The sequence below is a fragment of the Procambarus clarkii genome, chromosome 37 (genome assembly GCF_040958095.1).
Source record: "Procambarus clarkii isolate CNS0578487 chromosome 37, FALCON_Pclarkii_2.0, whole genome shotgun sequence".
NCBI classification, from domain to species: domain Eukaryota; kingdom Metazoa; phylum Arthropoda; class Malacostraca; order Decapoda; family Cambaridae; genus Procambarus; species Procambarus clarkii.
In genome coordinates, this window is record NC_091186.1 from 20390741 (window position 1) to 20418301 (window position 27561).

At 44.4% G+C, this 27561-nt stretch overlaps 3 protein-coding genes across 4 annotated transcripts in view; 1 reads left to right on the forward strand and 2 right to left on the reverse strand.

Moving 5' to 3' along the window:
• The window catches only part of LOC123765731 (protein turtle homolog B), a 79155-nt gene that overhangs the window by 40288 nt on the left and 11306 nt on the right, over positions 1-27561 (reverse strand). For both annotated transcript variants that reach the window (XM_069337233.1, XM_069337232.1), the window contains exon 2: positions 2894-3007. In XM_069337233.1, the coding sequence (XP_069193334.1) occupies positions 2894-2900 (7 nt within the window). In that variant the 5' untranslated portion in view covers positions 2901-3007. The remainder of the gene's footprint in view (positions 1-2893; positions 3008-27561) is intronic.
• Positions 14401-14994, reverse strand: LOC138371857 (clumping factor B-like). The gene has a single exon (XM_069336891.1). It carries the CDS (start codon positions 14992-14994, stop codon positions 14401-14403), a length of 594 nt encoding a protein of 197 aa, XP_069192992.1.
• LOC138371858 (uncharacterized protein slr1819-like) lies at positions 22747-23136 on the forward strand. The gene has a single exon (XM_069336892.1). It carries the CDS (start codon positions 22747-22749, stop codon positions 23134-23136), a length of 390 nt encoding a protein of 129 aa, XP_069192993.1.

A 27561-nucleotide genomic window follows, 5' to 3' on the forward strand; every position in this document is an offset into this window, starting at 1 on the left:
TTGTCACCTGATCGTAGAATTCTATCAAGCCTGTAAGGCAAGATTTACCCTCCCTGAACCCATGTTGGCGATTTGTCACGAAGTCCCTTCTCTCCAGATGTGTTACCAGGTTTTTTCTCACGATCTTCTCCATCACCTTGCATGATATACAAGTCAAGGACACTGGCCTGTAGTTCAGTGCCTCTTGCCTGTCGCCCTTTTTGTATATTGGGACCACATTCGCCGTCTTCCATATTTCTGGTAGGTCTCCCGTCTCCAGTGACTTACTATACACTATGGAGAGTGGCAAGCAAAGTGCCTCTGCACACTCTTTCAGTATCCATGGTGAGATCTCGTCTGGACCAACAGCCTTTCTAATATCCAGATCCAGCAGGTGTCTCTTGACCTCCTCTCTCGTAATTTTGAACTCTTCAAGGCCGCTTGGTTTACCTCCCTTTCTCCTAGCACAATGACCTCACCTTGTTCTATTGTGAAGACTTTCTGGAACCTCTTGTTGAGTTCTTCACACACCTCTCTCTCATTCTCTGTATACCTGTCCTCGCCTGTTCTAAGTTTCAATACCTGTTCTTTCACTGTTGTTTTCCTTCTGATGTGACTGTGGAGTAGCTTTGGTTCGGTCTTGGCTTTGTTTGCCATATCATTTTTAAAACTTTTCTCTGCTTCTCTTCTCCCCCTGACGTACTCATTCCTGGTTCTCTGGTATCTCTCTCTGCTTTCTGGTGTTCTGTTATTCCGGAAGTTCCTCCACGCCTTTTTGTTCAGTTTCTTCGCTTCCATGCATGCCCTATTATACCATGGATTCTTCTGTTGCTTCTCGGATTTTTCCCTTTGGGCCGGAATGAACCTGTTTACTGCCTCCTGACACTTTTGGGTAACATAGTCCATCATACCCTGTACAGACTTATCTCTGAATTCTGTGTCCCAAGGTATTTCACTTAGGAAACTTCTCATCTGTTCATAATTCCCCTTTCGGTATGTCAGCCTTTTGATTCCTAGTTCTTTTTTAGGGGAGATAATTCCTAGCTCTACCAGGTACTCAAAGGTCAATACACTCTGGTCACTCATTCCCAAGGGCGCTTCCATCTTAACTTCCCTTATATCCCACTCATTTAGGGTAAACATACGGGCAAACGGCCAAAAGCGACGTTCTTTTTAAGAGAACAGGTTGAAATATCAAATCAAGCATTGCTGGTTCATCTTCTCCTCTCATTCTTGTTGGTTCTTTGATGTGCTGGCTTAGAAAGTTTCTTGTTGCCACGTCCAGCAGCTTAGCTCTCCATGTTTCTTGTCCTCCATGCGGGTCTCTGTTCTCCCAATCTATCTTCCTATGGTTGAAGTCTCCCATACACACACACACACACACGTGTGTGTGTGTGTGTGTGTGTGTGTGTGTGTGTGTGTGTTCGTGTGTGTGTGTGTGTGTGTGTGTGTGTGTGTTTGTGTGTGTGTGTGTGTGTGTGTGTGTGTGTACTCACCTATTTGTACTCACCTATTTGTGCTTGCGGGGGTTGAGCTTTGGCTCTTTGGTCCCGCCTCTCAACTGTCAATCAACTGGTGTACAGGTTCCTGAGCCTAATGGGCTCTATCATATCTACATTTGAAACTGTGTATGGACTCAGCCTCACCACATCTCTGCCTAATGTTAACTCTGCCACCTGTTAACTACTTTGACACTGTAGTAGTTCTTTCTAACGTCCCTGTGGCTCATTAGGGTACTCAGTTTCCACCTGTGTCCCATTGTTCGCGTACCGCCAGTGTTGAATATTTTATCCTTGTCTACCCTGTCAATTCCCCGAGGATTTTGTTGGTAGTGATCATGTCTTCCCTCACTCTTCTGTCGTCCAGTGTCGTAAGGTGCATTTTCTGCAGCCTGTCCTCGTAACTCATGCCTCATAGTTCTGGGACTAGTCTAGTGGCATGCCTCTGAACTTTTTCAAGATACGGTCTCCATGCTGGGGCCGCATACTCCAAGATTGGTCTCACATATGTGGTATACAAGAGTCTGAATGATTCCTTACACAGGTTCCTGATGGCTGTTCTGATGTTAGCCAGCCTCGCGCATGCTGCTGATGTAATTCTTTTTATGTGGGCTTCAGGAGACAGGTTTGGACACAGAATGACACACGAGGACACACAAGGACACAAGGACACACAAGGACACACAAGGACACACGAGGACACACGAGGACACACTAGGACACACGAGGACACACAAGGACACACTAGGACACACGAGGACACACAAGGACACACTAGGACACACGAGGACACACAAGGACACACGAAGACACACGAGGACACAATAGGACACACAAGGACACACAAGGACACACGAGGACACACAAGGACACACAAGGACACACGAGGACACACAAGGACACACGAGGACACATGAGGACACATAAGGACACACTAGGACACACGAGGACACACGAGGACACACAAGGACACAAGACGACACACGAGGACACACGAGGACACACAAGGACACACGAGGACACACAAGGACAAACAAGGACTCAAGGACACACGAGGACACAATGAGTACACACAAGAACACACGAGGACACACAAGGACACATGAGGACACACGAAGACACACAAGGACACACGAGGACACACGAAGACACACGAGGACACACAAGGACACACAAGGACACATGAGGACACACAAGGACACACGAGGACACAAGACGACACACGAGGACACAGGACGACACACGAGGACTCACGAGGACACACAAGGACACACGAGGACACACGAGGACTCAAGGACACACAAGGACACACAAGGACACACGAGGACACAAGACGACACACGAGGACACAGGACGACACACGAGGACACACGAGGACACAGGGTACAACTGGAGCAGCAGTTACGTCTACTCACCTGGCATCTTGACGTCTGCGTCGTGGTCCGGGGCCGCCGGGTGAGGCAGGTCTGGCGGATAGTCCTCAGAGGCCGGGTAGTGGGAGAGGTAGCGGGCCTTCCCTTCCACCACACCTGTCGGGAGACACACACACCTGTTACTGACACTTCGTCTGCCACCACACCTGTTGGTGGCAGCCTTGCCTTCTACCACACCTGTTGGTGGCAGCCTTGGCCTCCACCACACTTGCTGGTGGCAGCTTTGCCCTCCACCACACCTGTTGGTGGCCGCCTTGGCCTTCACCACACCTGTTGGTGGCAGCCGTGGTCTCCACCATACCTGCTGGTGGCAGCCTTGGCCTCCACCACACCTGATGGTGGCAGCCTTGGCCTCCACCACACCTGTTGGTGGCAGCCTTGCCCTCCACCACACATGCTGGTGGCAGCCGTGGCCTCCACCACACCTGATGGTGGCAGCCTTGGCCTCCACCACACCTGTTGGTGGCAGCCTTGCCCTCCACCACACATGCTGGTGGCAGCCGTGGCCTCCACCACACCTGATGGTGGCAGCCTTGGCCTCCACCACACCTGATGGTGGCAGCCTTGCCATCCACCACACCTGTTGGTGGCAGCCTTGGCCTCCACCACACCTGTTGGTGGCAGCCTTGGCCTCCACCACACCTGTTGGTGGCAGCCTTGGCCTCCACCACACCTGTTGGTGGCAGCCTTGGCCTCCACCACACCTGTTGGTGGCAGCCTTGGCCTCCACCACACCTGCTGGTGGCAGCCTTGGCCTCCACCACACCTGCTGGTGGCAGCCTTGCCCTTCACCACGAGAGGAAAGTAGGAGATAATACGAAGGAAAGTTAATATTTAGATTGGGAAGGATCAGAACAGTAGGTTGTGATACTAGAATTGTTGACACAGTGAATGCCTATAGGCAGCTCCTAATTTATCGGACTAATCGCATATATTTGTTTAACATTCTCTTGAAGTAATCCAGCAAACCCACGTCAATATGGCTCTCGGAGCCATGGCTCCCACCATGAATCTTCTAACATTATATATAAATTAATATTTACCCTTTTAAATTTAAAAGCAATTTATATCCATTGTTCCTTGTTAAATTTTGTTTGCTCCTATATTTAGCAAGCTAATAATATTGTTGGTATGGACTTTGGTAGCCGGGAGGTGGACGGAAGGTTAGGTTAGGTTAGGTTAGGTTAGGTTATTATTTATTATTTGTTAGGTAATAATATTTTCCTTCAAGCTCTGTGACTTACCTGCCAGTCAACCTCTGTGACTTACCTGCCAGTCAACCTCTGTGACTTACCTGCCAGTCAACCTCTGTGACTTACCTGCCAGTCAACCTCTGTGACTTACCTGCCAGTCAACCTCTGTGACTTACCTGCCAGTTAGGCTATAGGTTTTGGTGTATATTAACTTTGCCTGTCCATCTTACTTAAATTTTACTGTCAATCTCGACTGCATACTTCCGTCCTACTAAATTTGTACAAGGAGATTAAACAGCACCCTTATGTTATTCCTAATTTTCAATGAGGCCAGTGTTAGTCCACTCTCAATAAGTCCATTTTCAATGATAACATAGTTAATCCCATTTTCAGTGATTGCATATTTAATCCCATTTTGCGTATATATTCCCATTTTTCAAAGATTGATTATATATATATATATATATATATATATATATATATATATATATATATATATATATATATATATATATATATATATATATATGTCGTACCTAGTAGCCAGAACGCACTTCTCAGCCTACTATGCAAGGCCCGATTTGCCTAATAAGCCAAGTTTTCATGAATTAATTGTTTTTCGACTACCTAACCTACCTAACCTAACCTAACCTAACTTTTTCGGCTACCTAACCTAACCTAACTTATAAAGATAGGCTAGGTTAGGTTAGGTAGGGTTGGTTAGGTTCGGTCATATATCTACGTTAATTTTAACTCCAATAAAAACAAATTGACCTCATATATAATGAAATGGGTAGCTTTATCATTTCATAAGAAAAAAATTAGAGAAAATATAATAATTCAGGAAAACTTGGCTTATTAGGCAAATCGGGCCTTGCATAGTAGGCTGAGAAGTGCGTCTTGAGGTGGGTAGAATATAGTTGTGCATTAATTGGCTGTTGATTGCTGGTGTTGACTTTTTGATGTGTAGTGCCTCGCAAACGTCAAGCCGTCTGCTATCGCTGTATCTATCGATGATTTCTGTGTTGTTTACTAGGATTTCTCTGGCGATGGTTTGGTTGTGGGAAGAGATTATATGTTCCTTAATGGAGCCCTGTTGCTTATGCTTCGTTAATCGCCAGGAAAGAGATGTTTTTGTCTTGCCTATATACTGAGTTCTTTGAGGCTTACAGTCCCCAAGTGGGCATTTGAAGGCATAGACCACGTTGGTCTCTTTTAAAGCGTTCTGCTTTGTGTCTGGAGAGTTTCTCATGAGTAGGTTGGCCGTTTTTTTTGGTTTTATAGTAAATCACCAATTGTATCATCTGATTTTTGTCTGTAGGGATAACGTTCCTATCAACAATATCTTTCAGGACCCTTTCCTCCGTTTTATGGGCTGTGGAAAAGAAGTTCCTGTAAAATAGTCTAATAGGGGGTATAGGTGTTGTGTTAGTTGTCTCTTCAGAGGTTGCATGGCGTTTCACTTTCCTTCTTATGATGTCTTCGACGAAACCATTGGAGAAGCCGTTGTTCCTAGTCAACAATGGCTTCTCCAATGGTTTCGACATAGTGTCTCAAAGACTCCAAGACATAGTGTCATCAAGACTCCAAGACATAGTGTCTTCAAGACTCCAAGACATAGTGTCTCAAAGACTCCAAGACATAGTGTCTTCAAGACTCCAAGGCATAGTGTCTCTAAGACATAGTGCCTCCAAGACTCCAATACATAGTGTTTCCAAGACTCCAAGACATAGTGTCTCTAAGACATAGTGTCTCCAAGACATATTGGTTACTAGACTCCAAGATATAGTGTCTTAAAGACAAACCGTCCCCAAAACACAGTGTCTCCAATCCACAGTGTCTCCATACCCAGCCATATTGTCTCGTAAGACATAGTGTCTCTAACATAAAACGTATCCAAGACTAACGATTCCAAGACAAAGTGTCTCCAAAGTATATAGTGTCTCTAAGACAAAATGTCTCCAAGTCAAATTGTATCCATGAAACAGTGTCTCCAAGATATAATGTCTCTAAGACATAGTGCCTTTAAGACATAGATTCTCTAAGACAAATTGTCCTCAAGACTAAGTGTGTCCAAGACATAGTGTCTCCAAGACAAAGTGTCTCCAAGGCATTGTGTCTCCACGCCATTGTGTCATCCAAGACAAAGTGACTCCAAGACAAAGTGTCTTCAAGACATAGTGTCTCCAAGACATAGTGTCTCCAAGACAAAGTGTCTCCAAGGCATAGTGTCTCCAAGACATAGTATCTCCAAGACAAAGTGTCTCCAAGGCATAGTGTCTCCAAGGCATAGTCTCTGCAAGACATAGTATCTCCAAGACAAAGTGTCTCCAAGGCATAGTGTCTCCAAGACATAGTGTCTCCAAGACATAGTATCTCCAAGACAAAGTGTCTCCAAGGCATAGTGTCTCCAAGACATAGTGTCTCTAAGACATAATATCTCCATGACAAAGTGTCTCCAATACATAATTACGGGACTACGGGAATTAAACCTCACTTCGTTGGAAGACAGAAGAGTTAGGGGGGACATGATCACCACATTCAAGATCCTCAAGGGAATTGACAGGGTTGATAAAGACAGGCTGTTTAACATAAGGGGCACACGCACAAGGGGACACAGGTGGAAACTGAGTGCCCAAATGAGCCACAGAGATATTAGAAAGAACTTTTTTAGTGTCAGAGTGGTTGACAAATGGAATGCATTAGGCAGTGATGTGGTGGAGGCTGACTCCATACACAGTTTCAAGTGTAGATATGATAGAGCCCAGTAGGCTCAGGAACCTGTACACCTGTTGATTGACAGTTGAGAGGCGGGACCAAAGAGCCAGAGCTCAACCCCCGCAAACACAACTAGGTGAGTACATAGTGTCTCCAAGCTATAGTGTCTCCAAGACATAGTATCTCCAAGACATAGTGTCTCCAAGACATAGTGTCTCCAAGACAAAGTGTCTCCAAGACAAAGTGTCAACACCAGAGCTGGTGCGGTGGTTGAGCTGATGTCATCAACATTGAGCACGAACTCTGAGTTAATTAGCAACATGGAAGGGCTAGTGAGAATTCAATCAACATTCCATGCAGCTGAATACCTTCCCCGACATGACTATGAAGTAGGTTGTGGCTTGCAAGAGCCAGCAATTGCAACTTGGTAATAATATATCATCTAATGCAGGCGATGAGTCACAATAACGTGGCTGAAGTATGTTGACCAGACCACACACTAGACGTTGAAGGGACGACGACGTTTCGGTCCGTCCTGGACCATTCTTCAACTTCTAGTGTGTGGTCTGGTCAACATATCATCTTATCATTACCTGAATTATTACCTGAGCAGCTGAACGTCTGTAGTAATATTCAACTACAATGACATCAGTTAATCTAACTAACGTAGTTTGTGATTGGAAAGAACATGTGAAGTGGCTCGAGATAGATCAGGTGTTTATTTGTAATTTATACCGGGCGTCAGTCCTCTAAGATCGGTGAATATTATTATTTGTCTAATGGGAATAAACGTAGTCCTCTCACCTAGTTAAAAAGCCTTGGTACAGCTTTAAGCTCTAAGCTTTAAGCTTTGGCAATTTACCATCTCATTATTTTAGACGCAGGATAACAAGCTGGAAAAAGCTTAGTCTAGAATGAATCTCGCTTTCTAACGATTAGGTTGCTAGTGATTAGGTTTCTAAGACTTCTGGCTAGTTTGGTATATACTGCTGGCAATATTCTGTTGATATGGTGTTATGTCTACTCATATACTGCCGTTAATATTCTGTTGATATGGTGTTATGTCTACTCATATACTGCCGTTAATATTCTGTTGATATGGTGTTATGTCTACACATATACTGTCGTTAATATTCTGTTGATATGTGTTATGTCTACTCATATACTGTCGTTAATATTCTGTTGATATGGTGTTATGTCTACTCATATACTGCCGTTAATATTCTGTTGATATGTGTTATGTCTACTCATATACTGTCGTTAATATTCTGTTGATATGGTGTTATGTCTACTCATATACTGTCGTTAATATTCTGTTGATATGTGTTATGTCTACACATATACTGCCGTTAATATTCTGTTGATATGGTGTTATGTCTACACATATACTGCCGTTAATATTCTGTTGATATGGTGTTATGTCTACACATATACTGCCGTTAATATTCTGTTGATAAGGTGTTATGTCTACACATATACTGCCGTTAATATTCTGTTGATATGGTGTTATGTCTACACATATACTGCCGTTAATATTCTGTTGATATGATGTTATGTCTACACATATACTGCCGTTAATATTCTGTTGATATGGTGTTATGTCTACTCCTATATTATTAACTCAATGTAAACACAAAGGAGGGCTTTTAATTAGATTGTTAGTTTGGGATCAAAATACAAGAATTCCGGTGAGTTAGTAGCAATTAGAGCTCACTTGACACGGCTGAACGTAAGGATGTATTCTGCACTGTATTTTACATATATGTATTTCAATTTCTGTAGCCTTTTTGGTCGGTGGGAGTTGAGGTAGATCATAATCAACAGAGATAACATTGGTCTAATTACTTCCAATACGTCAGCCAGCTGAACCACTTGGGATGAACGGTAGAAATTGAAATTGAAATTGAAATAAGTTTATTGAGGTAAAATACACACAAAGGGATGAGGTAGCTCAAGCTATTCTCACCCCGTTCAGTACAACGTGTTAGTACATACATAGACACACATCACAAACAATAAACCTGTTACCAAACATTCTGAGAGATAAACATGTACATTTCTCTCTTCATGCTGGTCGGCGTTCAATCCCCGACCGTCCAAAGGGTTGAGCACAATTCCTTCGCCCCGTCCCATCCCAAATCCTTATCCTGACCCTTACCAGTGCTATATAGTCGTAATGGCTTGGCGCTTTCCCCTGATAATTCATTCCTTCTTACGGTTCTCACCTACCCTAACCATTTATCATGAAAGATAACAAACAATATTGGGCCGAAAAACAGCACCTTATTTGACCCCCTTTTTTGTAAGAAATTTACCGAGCAGACATTACTCCGCATCAAGACTAATCTGTAGACCTCATAACACATATTCACACATCTATTAATGACAGGACCACCGTTGTCAAAGCTTTGGGACCATCAAGAACCAGAGAAGGAACAGACAGACGTTGCGAGTAGCAGAACTGAACAGTTTCCACCACCACTAAACTACGAAGCGTCACTGAGTGACCAGGGGCCAGATTCACGAAAGCACTTACGTAAACACTTACGAACCTGTACATCTTTTCTCAATCTTTGGCGGCTTTGTTTACAATTATTAAACAGTTAATGAGCTCCGAAGCACCAGGAGGCTGTTTATAACAATAACAACAGTTGAATGGCAAATTTTCATGCTTATAAACTGTTTAATAAATGTAACCAAAGCCGTCAAAGATTGAGGAAAGATGTACACGTTCGTAAGTGCTTGCGTAAGTGCTTTCGTGAATTTGGCCCCTGTTTTGTACACAATAAATGTCCAAAGTGTCTACTTCATCACATAGAAAGTCACTGAGTATATGATTAAATACTTTGTCTTTGGGAGCCGGTCGGCCGAGCGGACAGCACACTGGACTTGTGATCCTGTGGTCCCGGGTTCGATCCCGGGCGCCGGCAAGAAACAATGGGCAGAGTTTCTTTCACCCTATGCCCCCGGTACCTAGCAGTAAAATAGGTACCTGGGTGTTAGTCAGCTGTCACGGGCTGCTTCCCGGGGGTGGAGGCCTGGTCGAGGACCGGGCCGCGGGAACACTAAAAAGCCCCGAAATCATCTCAAGATAACCTAAAGATAACAGCCCCAACCACTTGGACGGTAGAGAGACGGTCTCGCTCCTTGTAGGTCAGCGTTCAGTTCCCGATCGTTCAAGTGGTTGGGCACCATTCCTAGCCTCCGCCCTATCCTAAGTCCTTATCCTTTCTAAGTGCTATATAACCGTAATGGCTTGCTGTTATTTCTGGGTAATTATAGCTCTCAAGTAGGGTGGAGGCAGGTAGTTATCTGTAGAAAATATTATGTCATTACGACTACAGAGCACTGGGAAGGGGTCAGGATAAGGATCTGGGATGGGACGGGGGGTAGGCAATGGTGCCCAACCACTTGGACGGTCGGGGATTGAACACCGACCTGCTTGAAGCTAGACCGTCTCACTACCGTCCAGTCCAGATGGTTATAGAAGGCGTGGAGTAGTTCTTAACCCCTGACCAATATGCCAACTGTACAAGATAATTTATTTTGGGTGATTGACACCATTTTCAGGCCGCACTAAATAGGCACCCTTCTTGAGCCCAGATGGGCACATGTATAAGCAAGTAGAATGGGTCGCCATGGGTTCCCCCCTAGGTGTCCTGTTTGCGAACTTCTACATGGGTACCATCAAGCAGAGGGTCTTAGTTGACATGGGCTTGAAACTCACCATATACTGCAGGTATGTTGACATTTTTACACAGGTACCTAATGCCAGATGTCTGCAGCAGCTGAAGGAGGCATTTGAGCGGAATTCTGTGTTGAGCTTCACTTACGAGATGGAGAGTAATGGGAAGCTGCCCATTCTGGATGTAACGGTCACGGAAAAGAGCGGAGGCTTCCACACTGCAGTCTACACTAAGGAAACCAACATAGGAATGTGCCTCAATGCCAAGAGTGACTGCCCAGACAGGTACAAGAGGAGTGTTGTCAACGCTTACATCGACCGTGCTCTCAGCCACAGCTCAGATTGGAAGCAAGTCAATGAAGAACTCTGTAGGGTAAGGCAGGTCCTAGTCAACAACGGCTTCTCTAATGGTTTCGTTGAAGACATCATACATAAAAAGGTGAAACGCCATGCAACCTCTGAAGAGTCAACTAACACAACACTTGTACCCCCTATTAAACTATTTTACAGGAACTTCTTTTCGACAGCTCATGAAACAGAGGAAAGGGTCCTGAAAGATATTGTTAATAGAAACGTTATCCCTACAGACAAAAATCAGAAAATACAATTGACAATTTATTATAATACCAAAAAAAAAAAAAGGCAAATCTACTCATGAAAAACTCTCCAGATACCAAGCAGAACGCCTTAAAGGAGACCAACGTCGTCTATGCCTTTCAATGCCCACTTGGGGACTGTAAGCCTCAAAGAACTCAATATATAGGCAAGACAACAACGTCTCTTTCCAGGCGATTAACAATGCATTAGCAACAGGGCTTCATCAAGGAACATATAATCTCTTTTCATAACCAGGCCATCACCAGAGAAATCTTAACAAACAACACAGAAATCATCGATAGGTACAGCGATAGCCGGCGGCTTGACATCAGTGAGGCACTACACATCAAAAAGTCAACACCAGCAATCAACAGGCAATTAATGCACAACTACATTCAACCCACTTCAAGACCCCGAACCAATATGGAAGCAGCAAGAGGAAGTATGGGCCAATAGGCCTTCTGCAGTTAATTTCATTCATATGTTCACTTATCCAATTTATACCCATTGTTTCGTGTTCTGTCTTGTGTTTGTCATCTCACCCAAAACTTTTGTGCCATGTCACCATCACTTGCAGTGCTTCTGGCAGTATGGGTTCGAGTTACTTCTGGGGTGGGAGCTTTCAGTTATATATATATATATATATATATATATATATATATATATATATGTATATATATATATATATATATATATATATATATATATATATATATATATATATATATATATATATATATATATATATATATATATATATATGCAATTGACGATCACAAAACACTGATCATTTTATGCGGAAAATCCACAGAGAAATATGAAATGAGGTGAACGTTTCGGCTTTGTTAAAGCCTTTGTCAACACCAGACTGACTGAGAAGGGAGAAGGGGGGAAGATATATAGGCCGACACCTGACCAACCCATCCCAAGGGTTGGTCAGGTGTAATTAACCAAAAACAGGTATAGCTTAGCTTAAAATGGTCAAAGAGGATTAAGCGGTCAGAGAATAAGGATGAAAGATTAAAGAAAAGCCTCATGAACACACAATATATGAATATACAAATATAATGAGACATTGTAAGCCTCTCTATCAGAGTTGTTTCTTAAACTGTTGTGCAATATTATAACTTAAAAATGGATCAAGTTTGTACATTCCAGTACTAACATTAAGAAGATTTGGACACTGACTGATTAGAGCAGACTCAATCAAATTCCGTTCCACGAAATCCCCACAATTGGTAATGCTTTTTGCCCCATTCCAATTAATATTGTGATCGCATAAACTCGTATGTAGATACAATGCATTAGACGTTTGGGCAGTTCTAATACTATAAGCATGTTGTGACAACCGCAATTGTAAGGACTTTCCTGTTTGTCCAAGGTACACAGAATCACAATCATTGCAGGGAATCGAATACACACAACCTGCTGTATCAGGGGAGTTTTTTATTAAATTGGATTTGATCGTACTATTAGTGAACACCAAATTTATATTAAGTTTCTTAAAAATCAGAGACAATTTTTCAAGTCCACTCGCATAAGGTACCACCAATGAGTTAATAATTTTTGGTTTCGCCTTAGGGACGTGATTATAAAACGTACGTTTGGCTTGTACAAACGAGAAATCCAAAAACCTCTTAGGATATTGTAAACTCTTCCCAATTTCATATATAAAGAAGTAATTTCATATATATATTGTAGAAGAGTTTACAATATCCTAAGAGGTTTTTGGATTTCTCGTTTGTACAAGCCAAGCGTACGTTTTATAATCACGTCCCTAAGGCGAAACCAAAAATTATTAACTCATTGGTGGTACCTTATGCGAGTGGACTTGAAAAATTGTCTCTGATTTTTAAGAAACTTAATATAAATTTGGTGTTCACTAATAGTACGATCAAATCCAATTTAATAAAAAACTCCCCTGATACAGCAGGTTGTGTGTATTCGATTCCCTGCAATGATTGTGATTCTGTGTACCTTGGACAAACAGGAAAGTCCTTACAATTGCGGTTGTCACAACATGCTTATAGTATTAGAACTGCCCAAACGTCTAATGCATTGTATCTACATACGAGTTTATGCGATCACAATATTAATTGGAATGGGGCAAAAAGCATTACCAATTGTGGGGATTTCGTGGAACGGAATTTGATTGAGTCTGCTCTAATCAGTCAGTGTCCAAATCTTCTTAATGTTAGTACTGGAATGTACAAACTTGATCCATTTTTAAGTTATAATATTGCACAACAGTTTAAGAAACAACTCTGATAGAGAGGCTTACAATGTCTCATTATATTTGTATATTCATATATTGTGTGTTCATGAGGCTTTTCTTTAATCTTTCATCCTTATTCTCTGACCGCTTAATCCTCTTTGACCATTTTAAGCTAAGCTATACCTGTTTTTGGTTAATTACACCTGACCAACCCTTGGGATGGGTTGGTCAGGTGTCGGCCTTCCCCCCTTCTCCCTTCTCAGTCAGTCTGGTGTTGACAAAGGCTTTAACAAAGCCGAAACGTTCACCTCATTTCATATTTCTCTGTGGATTTTCCGCATATATATATATATATATATATATATATATATATATATATATATATATATATATATATATATATATATATATATATATATATATATATATATATATATATATATATATATATATATATGTAGGGGGTGGTAGGAGAAAAGCACACAGAAACTGTATTGGAGGGGATCTAAACATTCCCTCTAATGCGTTATGCGTGGTTTCCTCCGAGGCTATGGGTCCCCCTTCTTCCAGCTAGAGGTGGTACTCCCTTCCATATTGGTAAAAAAAAAATATATATATATATATATATATATATATATATATATATATATATATATATATATATATATATATATATTTATATTTATATATATATATATATATATATATATATATATATATATATATATATATATATATATATATATATAGTTTTACAGCTGTGATTTCAAGTTGCAATCTTCATAAATAAATGAAGGAATGAATAAAAGGCCAAATTTAGGAATCCTTTCCTTCTGATACCCTTGAATGTTTTCTCCCTCAAAAACCAAAATGTTTTCGTTGCCAATAACGTTGTTTCTTGCACAGAGAACAAGTTCCTCTTAAGCCATACATAAACATGAGATTCTGCAAATTTTGAGGCATAAATCATGTGTGTAGTGGCAGCGTTTGGTAAGTTATGACCATTTTGGTCGACGACATGTTGACCCAACCACACACACCACACGATGAGGACACGACCACGGTCCGTTCTTCACCATTATCAAGTCGACTGTGTATCTGTGGTTCCATCAAGAGTCGACTGTGTATCTGTGGTTCCATCGAGAGTCGACTGTGTATCTGTGGTTCCATCAGGAGTCGACTGTGTATCTGTGGTTCCATCAAGAGTCGACTGTGTATCTGTGGTTCCATCAAGAGTCGACTGTGTATCTGTGGTTCCATCAGGAGTCGACTGTGTATCTGTGGTTCCATCAAGAGTCGACTGTGTATCTGTGGTTCCATCGAGAGTCGACTGTGTATCTGTGGTTCCATCAGGAGTCGACTGTGTATCTGTGGTTCCGTCAAGAGTCGACTGTGTATCTGTGGTTCCATCAGGAGTCGACTGTGTATCTGTGGTTCCATCAGGAGTCGACTGTGTATCTGTGGTTCCGTCAAGAGTCGACTGTGTATCTGTGGTTCCATCAGGAGTCGACTTGATAATGGTCCAGGACGGAACGAAACGTGGTCGTGTGGTCTCCTTGTGGTGGGTGGTTCGGTCATCACCATCTTGGCCTTGTTGACCCTCCGCGGCCAAGTTACCAGCGCTTGACGGCTCAACAGTTGAGGTAATCGTCCAAAGTCTAGTTTTATCGTACATTATATTTATTTGTCAGGGAATATGAGCTACACGTTTTTTTTAGTTAAAAACGTTCACTTCATCATACATTACAGTTATCAGAGGACACACTACACAATACTTTACAGTTATCAGAGGACACACTACACCATACTTTACAGTTATCAGAGGACACACTATACCATACTTTACAGTTATCAGAGGACACACTACACCATACTTTACAGTTATCAGAGGACACACTACACAATACTTTACAGTTATCAGAGGACACACTACACAATACTTTACAGTTATCGGAGGACACACAACACAATACTTTACAGTTATCAGAGGACACACTACACAATACTTTACAGTTATCAGAGGACACACTACACAATACTTTACAGTTATCAGAGGACACACTACACCATACTTTACAGTTACCGGAGGAGGACACACTGTATTGTCACCCATTACCTGCTTCAGATAGTCCTGAGTGTATTGTGTCACCCATTACCTGCCTGTGTAGTCCTGAGTGTACTGTGTCGCCCATTACCTGCCTGTGTAGTCCGGAGTGTATTGTGTCGCCCATTACCTGCCTGAGTAGTCCGGAGTGTATTGTGTCGCCCATTACCTGCCTGAGTAGTCCGGAGTGTATTGTGTCGCCCATTACCTGCCTGTGTAGTCCGGAGTGTATTGTGTCGCCCATTACCTGCCTGTGTAGTCCTGAGTGTATTGTGTCACCCATTACCTGCCTGTGTAGTCCTGAGTGTATTGTGTCACCCATTACCTGCCTGTGTAGTCCTGAGTGTATTGTGTCGCCCATTACCTGCCTGTGTAGTCCTGAGTGTATGGTGTCACCCATTACCTGCCTGTGTAGTCCTGAGTGTACTGTGTCACCCATTACCTGCCTGTGTAGTCCTGAGTGTATTGTGTCGCCCATTACCTGCCTGTGTAGTCCTGAGTGTACTGTGTCACCCATTACCTGCCTGTGTAGTCCTGAGTGTACTGTGTCACCCATTACCTGCCTGTGTAGTCCTGAGTGTATTGTGTCACCCATTACCTGCCTGTGTAGTCCTGAGTGTACTGTGTCACCCATTACCTGCCTGTGTAGTCCTGAGTGTATTGTGTCACCCATTACCTGCCTGTGTAGTCCTGAGTGTATTGTGTTACCCATTACCTGCCTGTGTAGTCGTGAGTGTATTGTGTCGTCCATTACCTGCCTGTGTAGTCCTGAGTGTATTGTGTCACCCATTACCTGCCTGTGTAGTCCTGAGTGTACTGTGTCACCCATTACCTGCCTGTGTAGTCCTGAGTGTATTGTGTCGCCCATTACCTGCCTGTGTAGTCCTGAGTGTACTGTGTCACCCATTACCTGCCTGTGTAGTCCTGAGTGTATTGTGTCACCCATTACCTGCCTGTGTAGTCCGACAAACACACACACACACAATAACATACATACAAACACATACACACACACACAATAACATACACACACACACACAATAACATACATACACACACACACACACACACACACACACACACACACACACACACACACACACACAATAACACACACACACACAATAACACACACACACACAATAACATACACACAAACACACACACACACACACAATAACACACACACACACACACAAACACACACACACACACAATAACATACACACACACACACACACACACACACACACACACACACACACACACACACACACACACACACACACACACACACACACACAATATACACGCCGTGTAGCAGCACCTGTGAGGCCAACACACTTGACGCCAACACACGACTGATCACACACGAGTAACATAACAATCTCAAGGACTAACACAGGAGATAATAGAGACAAACGTTGCCACAATTGGAACACCGAGCAGAAACCTGGCCAACAGCCTGGTTGATCAGTCCAGCAACCAGGAGGCCTGGTCGACGACCCGGGCCGCGGGGACACTAAGCCCCGGAAGCACCTCAAGGTAGCCTCAAGGTAGGTAACAGTTGTGGGAATGTTGGAGGGAGGTGTGAGTCCTCCCGCCAACAGTTGTGGGAATGTTGGAGGGAGGTGTGGATCCTCCCGCCAACAGTTGTGGGAATGTTGGAGGGAGGTGTGGATCCTCCCGCCAACTGTTGTGGGAATGTTGCAGGGAGGTGTGGATCCTCCCGCCAACAGTTGTGGGAATGTTGGAGGGAGGTGTGGATCCTCCCGCCAACAGTTGTGGGAATGTTGCAGGGAGGTGTGGATCCTCCCGCCACCAGTTGTGGGAATGTTGGAGGGAGGTGTGGATCCTCCCGCCAACAGTTGTGGGAATGTTGGAGGGAGGTGTGGATCCTCCCGCCAACAGTTGTGGGAATGTTGGAGGGAGGTGTGGATCCTCCGCCAACAGTTGTGGGAATGTTGGAGGGAGGTGTGGATCCTCCCGCCAACAGTTGTGGGAATGTTGGAGGGAGGTGTGGATCCTCCCGCCAACAGTTGTGGGAATGTTGGAGGGAGGTGTGGATCCTCCCGCCAACAGTTGTGGGAATGTTGGAGGGAGGTGTGGATCCTCCCGCCAACAGTTGTGGGAATGTTGGAGGGAGGTGTGGATCCTCCCGCCAACAGTTGTGGGAATGTTGGAGGGAGGTGTGGATCCTCCCGCCAACAGTTGTGGGAATGTTGGAGGGAGGTGTGGATCCTCCCGCCAACAGTTGTGGAATGTTGGAGGGAGGTGTGGATCCTCCCGCATACCTGACGCAAACATTTGCAATGCAGAAGTAATCAACAGCGGCTTGACTCTGCGGGCAGGTGATCAATGGGGCGGGGATATACTCCCCTGATACACTAAGCTGTTCGTGTTGGTGGTGGGTTTTGGCCTCAACGCATACCAGTGCTCGGACACTTGTGTCATGGTGTGAGGCTGGTTCATGCTCGGACACATGTGTGTCATGGTGCGAGGTTGGTTCATGCTCGGACACATGTGTGTCATGGTGCGAGGCTGGTTCACGACACCTGAGGACTTGTGGAACGTTCCAGGATCGTCAAGGACCGACTCAGGAAGGGTGGGAACCTCACACCATCGAGGGACAGGCGTCGTGAGCCAGGAATGTAAAGGCGAGCCTGTTAAGTAGTGCTGCTAGCTGGTCGCTAGAGACTGCTGCCAGGGGATCGCTACCCCTGTATTGCTTTGTGACCCTGCTCAGCGGGTGGCTGAGGTACTCTGCCAGCGAGTAGCTGGAGAGCGGTCGTGGGGTAAAGGCACCTCATGACACTGTCAGTGGGCTGGCCCACGTTTAGGTGAACTCGCCGGTGTTCTTCCAGTAAGGTTGGATACGCTACTGGACAGTGAAGAAATACTGGGGATTGATGAACTCTGCACGTTTGATATCCTGAGCGAAAGGATTGTACATAGGTATAGTAATAGTCCATCTGTTCTTTATATATTAATTATGGTGACGGTGTACATATATATACTTGATGGTGGTGGAAAGATACATTTTTGTATCATTTCCACCACCAAAATATCTGAAAGATATTTTTGTTCATCCCCTCCTTATTTTATGCACTACATAGCCATTTTCTTGAAAGCGTACTACCGACTTGGGGTCGGATACTATCATTTTGGTTCTACCATCAAAGAACCTGGTTGCAACCCATTGTGGCCGTAACAGAGGGAGAGAGAGAGAGAGAGAAAGGGGGAGAGAAGAAAGGGGGAGAGAGAGAGAGAGGTGTGTGTCTGTGTGTGTATAGGGGGAGTGGGAGGGAGAGGTTGAGGGTGTGTGGGGAGGATTAGAGTGGGAGGGTTATGGGAGGGTGTGGGCCCTATGGTTGGAAGGCTGTGTGTTTATTGTTGGTGCTATGCTAGATGTGATCTTCACTATCACATCTAGTTGTGTACACTCTGACCAAGCAGTGTGTGTGTGTGTGTGTGTGTGTGTGTGTGTGTGTGTGTGTGTGTGTGTGTGTGTGTGTGTGTGTGTGTGTGTGTGTGTGTGTGTGTGTGTGTGTGTGTGTGTGTGTGTGTGTGTGTGTGTGTGTGTGTGTGTGTGTGTGTGTGTGTGTGTGCCACACAGAGCAGCAGGCGCCACCAACAATCAGAACACCTCGTCAGGTTCACGGCATCTTGGGAAATAAGCAAAGCTCAGGCTGCAATTTGCACGGGAGTCTCTGTTGAGACATTTATTGCAACACGCGTCCAGCCTTAGCCAGGGTATACAGCCTTGGCCAGGGTATACACACCCATGACCAGGGTATACTTACCCTTGGACAGGGTATACAGCCTTGGCCAGGGTATACTCACCCTTGGCCAGGGTATATACAGCCTTGGCCAGGGTATACAGCCTTGGCCAGGGTATATACAGCCTTGGCCAGGGTATACACACCCTTGGCCAGGGTATACTCGGCCTTGGCCAGGGTATACTTACCCTTGGACAGGGTATACTCACCCTTGGCCAGGGTATACTCAGCCTTGGCCAGGGTATACAGCCTTGGACAGGGTATACACACCCTTACCTTGAGGTTACCTTGGCTACGGTATACTCACCCTTGGACAGGGTATACTCACCCTTGGCCAGGGTATACTCACCCTTAGCCAGGGTAGACACCCTTGGCCAGGGTATACGCACCCTTCACCAGGGTATACTCACCCTTGGCCAGGGTATACTCACCCTTGGCCAGGGTAGACACCCTTGGCCAGGGTATACGCACCCTTCACCAGGGTATACGCACCCTTGGCCAGGCTATACTCACCCTTGGCCATGGTATACACACCCTTGGCCAGGTTATACTCACCCTTGACCAGGGTATACACAGCCTTGGCCAGGGCATACACAGCCTTGGATATACACATACATATAACACCCCCCCCCACTGGCAAGAATATATCCACTCTTGGCAAGGATATATCCACCCCTGGCAAGGATATATCCACCCCTGGCAGGGGTATATCCCCCCTGGCCTGGGGTATATCCACCCCTGGCAAGGGTATATCCACCCCTGGCAGGGGTATATCCACCCCTGGCAAGGGTATATCCACCCCTGGCAAGGGTATATCCCCCTGGCCAGAGTATATCCACTTCTGGCAGGGGTATATCCACCCCAGGCCAGAGTATATCCACCCCTGGCAGGGGTATATCCACCCCTGGCCAGAGTATATCCACCCCTGGCAAGGATATATCCACCCCTGGCCAGGGTATATCCAACCCTGGCCAGGGTATATCCACCCCTGGTCGGGTAAAACACAACAATGTGAGTGTTGGTCACGTATAAACAAGGGGTTCAGCAGCTGGATTAACAAGCAATTTTGACATTGTTTTGTTGGTGGAACTTGTTTACCTTTCGGGCGAGGCTCCCGTGTCTGAGCGTGTTGTTGCCTGGAGTAGCGAGCGGGCGGGTGCAGTTTGGCGTGTCGGCGCCTTTGGGGCCCTCCTTTTCTCCCTGTTGTGCGTGTCCAGTCTGTAGGCCACAAGTTTTCTGATCGAGCGGGCTATCCTGAAGTGGGTTTAGTGATGTGTGACATGCTGTGGGTCCCTGTGGGGGATGTTTATGGCATTGAGCTGGTGACTGCCCGTAGGGTGATTGTCAAGTTAACAACGGAGGAGGTGTATCGGGCGTTGTTACGTCGTTACGAGGGGCGGACCTTGCGTGGCTAAAGTATGTTGACCAGACCACACACTAGAACGTGAAGGGTCGACGACGTTTTGGTCCGTCCTGGACCATTGTCAAGTCTATTGTGATGAGGGAGTAGATGCAGGAAAGAAATAGGCAAGAGAGAGGTGAGGAGCAAAGGTGTAGTAGAGGGGATAGTAGTAGGAATAAGAACTGCAGAGGGCCTATTGCCCCATACGAGGCAGCTCCTATTATAACCACCGAATGAGAAGGAGATAGTAATAGGAATAAGAAGAGGATAGCAAGGGAACGTAAGAGAAAACAATTAACAGAAAAAAGAGAGAAAAGAGAAAGGAAAGAGAAGAAAGATAAATGGCAGGGTAAACTTATGTTAGGTCACGTTTGTTAGAAAGATTAGAGCATTTGAGTATATACTGTGAAAGGGAAGAGTCAACAGGAACAAAGCCAGGACTCAAGTTCATGTTGGGTAGGTTGTGTGTTAGAGCCGATTTAACAAGACGGCGTCTGTGTAGAGGCAGGAAAGATTATTTTGGAGGAAGACCAATCAATAGGATGATTAGAATCCCTCACATGAGAGAAGAGAGCATTGTTAGTGTCTGCAGACTTAACACTTCTCTTGTGGTCTTTAAGTCTGTCATTCAGTGTACGGCCAGTTTCGCCAAAGTATTGGAGAGGACAAGATGAACAGGAAATAGAGTAGACACCAGCAGCATTAGAAGCAGGAGGAGCAGTGTGAACTAGATTGCTACAAAGTGTGTTAGTTTGTCGAAAAGAGAGCTTTATGTCAAGAGGACGAAAGGTGTTGGTGAAAGTTTTGAGTTCAGATATGAAGGGAAGGCATAGTACAATGCTACTAGTGTTGGAAGCAGGTTTAGGATGAAAGAAATTTCGTTTAGCTTGCGAGTAGGCACAGTTGATGAAATGCAAAGGATAACCAAGGCGAGAGAATGATTTGTAGATAATGGCAATTTCAGAATCAAGAAACTGAGGGTCGCTGAGGCGTAGAGCGCGGAGGAAGAGAGAGACGAGGACACTTGTCTTAACAAAAGGAGGATGGTAGGAAAAGAACCTGTGCTGCCAGCCCCGAAACATCGTCGTCCCTTCGCCTTCTAGTGTGTGGTCTGGTCAACACTATGACTGTCTCCGATCGCAGTGGTGCCATCACGTATGTTAGCGTGCATGGGGCGGCCCTGGGATCCTCGGAGGGGCTGCTGAGGCGTTATTTCGGCCAGTTTGGAGCGGTCGTCAGTGTGCGGTTGCACCTGCTCTCCTCGGGTCCGCTTAAGGGTGTGCGGTCGAACATTTGCACCCTGGTAATGAGGCTGCGGCCGGATATTCCATCTCAAGTGAAGCTTCTGGGTTGTTACATTACGGTGAGACACTCCTACGCCTGGATTAATTCCTTCCCTTCCAACGGAGGTCGTAAAATGATTCCTCCAGGTGGAATCAGGGACACTTAGCACCTAATTGAGCTGTTTGGTCTACCTCTCCCTGTCAGGTTCAGTACACCTTCTAAGGTGCCCTCACGTGGCAATGCCCACAGAGTATCTCGTCGCCCTTTAGGGTAGGACTCTAAGTGACCTGGTCAGTGATACAGTCCTCACAAAAAAAAATGAGTCATGGTCAACGAGTGCGGTACGACAGTTTGGGTCGCCTGCGTACTGGGCTGCGCAGAATACCAGTCAGCTGGAGAGCAGATAATCAACAACGCTGTTTCTCCATCAATTGTAGACGAAATCGGAATCGTTTCCTTCCAAAGAAGATATTCTCTGGGTTATCTTGAGGTTATCTTGAGATGATTTCGGGGCTTTAGTGTCCCCGCGGCCCGGTCCTCGACCAGGCCTCCACCCCCAGGAAGCAGCCCGTGACAGCTGACTAACACCCAGGTACCTATTTTACTGCTAGGTAACAGGGGCATAGGGTGAAAGAAACTCTGCCCATTGTTTCTCGCTGGCGCCTGGGATCGAACCCAGGACCACAGGATCACAAGTCCAGCGTGCTGTCCGCTCGGCCGACCAGCTCCACTGGGTCATGGAGTATTGAGGTATACCCACAAAAACGAGATGATATGAGCTGATGTGGACTCAGAAACTTAAGTTTTCCTGGGAAGAAAACCGTGTGCGGCCAGCTAGCAGTGAGTCCCATGGCTAAAATGATGAGTGCCAAGATGATGAGTGCCAAGATGATGAGGGCCAAGATGATGAGTGCCAAGATGATGAGTGCCAAGATGATGAGGGCCAAGATGATGAGTGCCAAGATGATGAGTGCCAAGATGATGAGGGCCAAGATGATGAGTGCCAAGATGATGAGGGCCAAGATGATGAAGGCCAAGATGATGAGTGCCAAGATGATGAGGGCCAAGATGATGAGTGCCAAGATGATGAGTGCCAAGATGATGAGGGCCAAGATGATGAGTGCCAAGATGATGAGGGCCAAGATGATGAGTGCCAAGATGATGAGGGCCAAGATGATGAGTGCCAAAGATAAGGAGGGCATCTTGGTAGTGAGGGCATCTACTCCTCAATGGAGCAGATTCCGATAGCCACTCAACTGGTGGCAGCGTTCCTCAGGGTAGTGTGCTTGGCCCTCTGCTGTGGGATGTCTATTTCAACGATCTACTTCATCTCATTCCTGAAGCTCAAGCCTGTGCTGATGACTGTACTCTGACCTTCACACACAGAAAGGAAGAAATGCCAACTGCTGCAAGACTCATCAATCATCAACTTTCAGTAATGTCTACCTGGGGTAGGAGATGGCAGGTCACAGTTGTGGCTGAGAAGACACAAGCCATGATGATAACTAGACTGAACATGGCGAAGTGGACGGACTTGTAAATGGGCGGCAAACCCCTAGAGTTCACTGATGAAATTGACATCTTGGGAATGAAGTTCGACTCTTCAGTGACAATGAATTTGCATGTGCTTAACCCAGCCCAAAAGACCGCATGCAAACTTTCAGCCCTTCAGCGCATCTCACACCTTCTTGACAGCAAGGTCTACAAAACCTTATGTGAAGCACAAGTTCGCTCCCATCTAGAGTATGCACCCCTTTCCTGGATCGCCTGCCCCCCCATCTTTAGTCAGACTGTTGGACAAACTGGAGAGACGGACACGTTTAAATTTGAGAGAAAGAGAGGGAGAGACAGAGAGAGAGAGAGAGAGCATACAATAAAGCACACCCAATATGTGGTAGCCATAACTGAGAGACTCGCCTATAACATCATGCAGGAACTTCGGCCAGAACGGCTGCCAATATTCCCTCTAACACGAACAGTCGTAAAGAAAATATACAGGCATCACCACTACACACTTCCCTTGGACAACAGGATATACCAGAAGCGATACACACGCCAGAGGTGTTCCCGGCTTCTGGGTGTATGTACACCCAGAGTTTACTGTTGTACAGCACTATAATATACAGGCTGGTTGGTCAGCATCCAGAGGATCATGGGTCCTATTGATAGTTTTATAGGTTGATAGGCAAGACCCAGACCAAACAGTGGCGGTGAGGGGCAAAAGTTCTTCAAGCATTATTTTAGTGATAGAGTCAAGCGCAAGATGACCCATTGTGGCGTGCAACAATAGGATAATATCACTCAGTGGTAACCGGGAACACATCAGTGGCAGGAATGACATAAACTCAGGACTGGGGTCAAGGTCACGGTCACGTATCTGGTCACATATCTAGGCCTATAGGCTCTTGTTACTGTCTATATGTTGGGTCTAGTCACGTGTCTAGGCCTATAGGCTCTTGTTACTGTCTATACGTTGAGTCTGGTCAAGTATCTAGGCCTATAGGCTCTTGTTACTGTCAATATGTTGGGTCTAGTCACGTGTCTAGGCCTATAGGCTCTTGTTACTGTCTATACGTTGGGTCTGGTGTTTGTTGGCTCTGTCTTGGTGTAAACTGTCAGGTGATGGAGGAACACCAAAGTATATAGAGACAGGAGCCGCTGAAGAAAAAGTTTAATAGTATAAATTGTTTGGTCCAAAAGAAGAGGAACACGGACCTTGCCATAAGGCCAACATTAGCTTGCACCACGACGAGAGCTGACCTATCAACCTGTCCTCTTAAAAAGAACGTCGCTTTTGGCCGTTTGTCCATATGGCCGAATTTGGACGTAATTTGAAAATGAAAAAAAAATGAAAATAAATTTGGGATTTTTTTTTCAACAACAGTAAGTTAAGGGTCCTCTGATAGGTTAGGTGGGCAGGAAATTCTCATAAAGTTTCAAAACGTTATGAAAAACGTGAATTTAAAGTGTCCTCTTACAACCTCTGCGCGTAAGGCGGACGACTCAAATAGAAAACGGAACAGAACGTCACTTTTGTGAGTCGATTTCATTTCAAATTACGTCCAAATTTGGCCATAGCGCCGCGCATACGAGCCAAGAGTGACGTTATTTTTAAGAGGACGAGAGCTGACCTGTCACAAGCAAAACAAAGCAGTTAAGTGCACTTCTGTGCACAGAGAAAGTAAATATTTTGCCACTTACAGAAACTCGAGTGAATATAGAATATAGGGAAATATTTGTTGAATATATATTAGGGGATTTTGATTATTTCACCCAGACAACTATTATGCTAATAGGGGGGAGATTAGCATCACACATCAGCGGAAATTATAATGTTGCGTCAACAAAGAGATGACAAATGAGTCACACATTCAAACTATTTATATATTATTAAATATTATAAATAATAACACAGTAAGAGGAGAGACTGTCAATAACATGACTGGACATGAGATACACAACCCTCGTCTCTGGACATGGAGGAAGTCGGAAGGGAAGGGAGGAAGTCTGGCAGTCTCCGTGGTGTAGTGGTAAGACACTCGCCTGGCGTTCCGCGAGCGCTATGTCATGGGTTCGTATCCTGGCCGGGGAGGATTTACTGGGCGCAATTTCTTAACTGTAGCCTCTGTTTAACGCAACAGTAAAATGTGTACTTGGATGAAAAAACGATTCTTCGCGGCAGGGGATCGTATTCCAGGGACCATAGGATTAAGGACTTGCCCGAAACGCTACGCGTACTAGTGGCTGTACAAGAATGTAACAACTCTTGTATATATCAAAAAAAAAATAATAATCCTGCAGCTTTCAGATCTTTGGGCCTTTTTTTAGTGTAAATCTAAGATATTCTCTTTAATTTACATGTTTTGAATAATTGCGTTAGATAATCCTAAGCCACAGGGTGTATCTTCTTTCATGATATCCTCATTGGTCAATCATGGTCTCCAGGGCCGATAATGGGACGGGATCCACACTCATTATACACCATTATACACAAATGTTCTTATCGTTGAACAAAATAACATTCCATTACTATAACAATTTACCTCAGACAAAAACTGTGATGGGTTATTTAATGGCCGCAGAGTACTATTAGAGTCACTAAATAATCATTACACCACCATTGAACTAAAGGGACACAATGGCAAGATAATTACCCATTAGCTCACTTTCTTGCGTGCTTGCCCAGTCGTTTTGCATACAATACATGATAATCTCCCCGTGTACTACACCCGCACAACCTGTTCCACCTGTGCCCAGTTGTACTCAACCATCAGTAAAGATCTATAGCTCCGTTCCTTAGAGAGTTGCAAGACGACTGTCACTCGCTCCCAGCATTATACATCTAATAGTTTCTGCCTGTTAGGTTTGCTTTAAACTAACGGTGGTTAGGGAGAAATAACTATTGCCGTTTAGTCTAACAATGTTTGTGCTGTAGTTAACTATAGTCGAATAAATTGGACAAATAAATCAGGAAATGCTAAAGCACACGATTTTTCCCTATTACATTACTGCTTCCTCAAATATTATATTAAGACCAAATATTGAAAAATAGTATTTCAGGATACATAAATAAATAAAATATATTTATGTATTTTAATATATGTGTATATATATATATATATATATATATATATATATATATATATATATATATATATATATGTATAATATATATATAATATATATATATATATATATATATATATATATATATATATAATTATTATATATATATATATATATATATATATATACAGGAAGGGAGTACCACCTCTAGCTGGAAGAAGGGGGACCCATAGCCTCGGAGGAAACCACGCATAACGCATTAGAGGGAATGTTTAGATCCCCTCCAATACAGTTTCTGTGTGCTTTTCTCCTACCACCCCCTTCCTTGAATATTTTTTGTGCTTTATTATGCATTTGATGGTTACAAGACATACATGGGTTGATACAAAAATAATAATGCAAAAAGGTGCTTAAAGGTTATGGATCTCTTGAAGAACACAACAATGGGAAACATTGATGAATGTCACAGACGGGTTCGATCATTGTTGCAAGTCAAACACTTCTTCGAATTCCTCTGAAGTTGGACTAGTGCCCAAGACGCAACAGGCATTTCCCCTCTGAATCGCAACACTGAGGCGCTGGAACAAGAAACTTTTTGCTCTCTGGTCTTTTGTAGCGCTGATCAATTTGTCCCCCAATTCCTTCAGGAACTTCAATGCACATTTTCCCCACGAACCGAGGGTCTCCGAGCCGATCGGTATATTACATATATATATATATATATATATATATATATATATATATATATATATATATATATATATATATATATATATATATATATACCAGGGACACACAGATATATAAAATGGAAGGAGAGAGAGAGTGAACTACGGACCGGTGACCACAAGGAAATTCGATTTAACTTGTCATGGTAAAGTTACTCAAGACACGACTACTTGAGGTCAAGACCTGCCAGAAGCTGATTCTTAGAGATTAAGAAGTTTCCTGGTAAGAACAGATTGGGCAGAGCTGACCTGGGAGCTGGATGTTATTGAGACATGACCTGGGGTCTGGGGTGGGGGACCCAGAATACACAAACGTTATCTGACGTTTAATTTGGTGTCAGAAAGGTGACTCTGCAAATATTCATATATAGTCGTTACA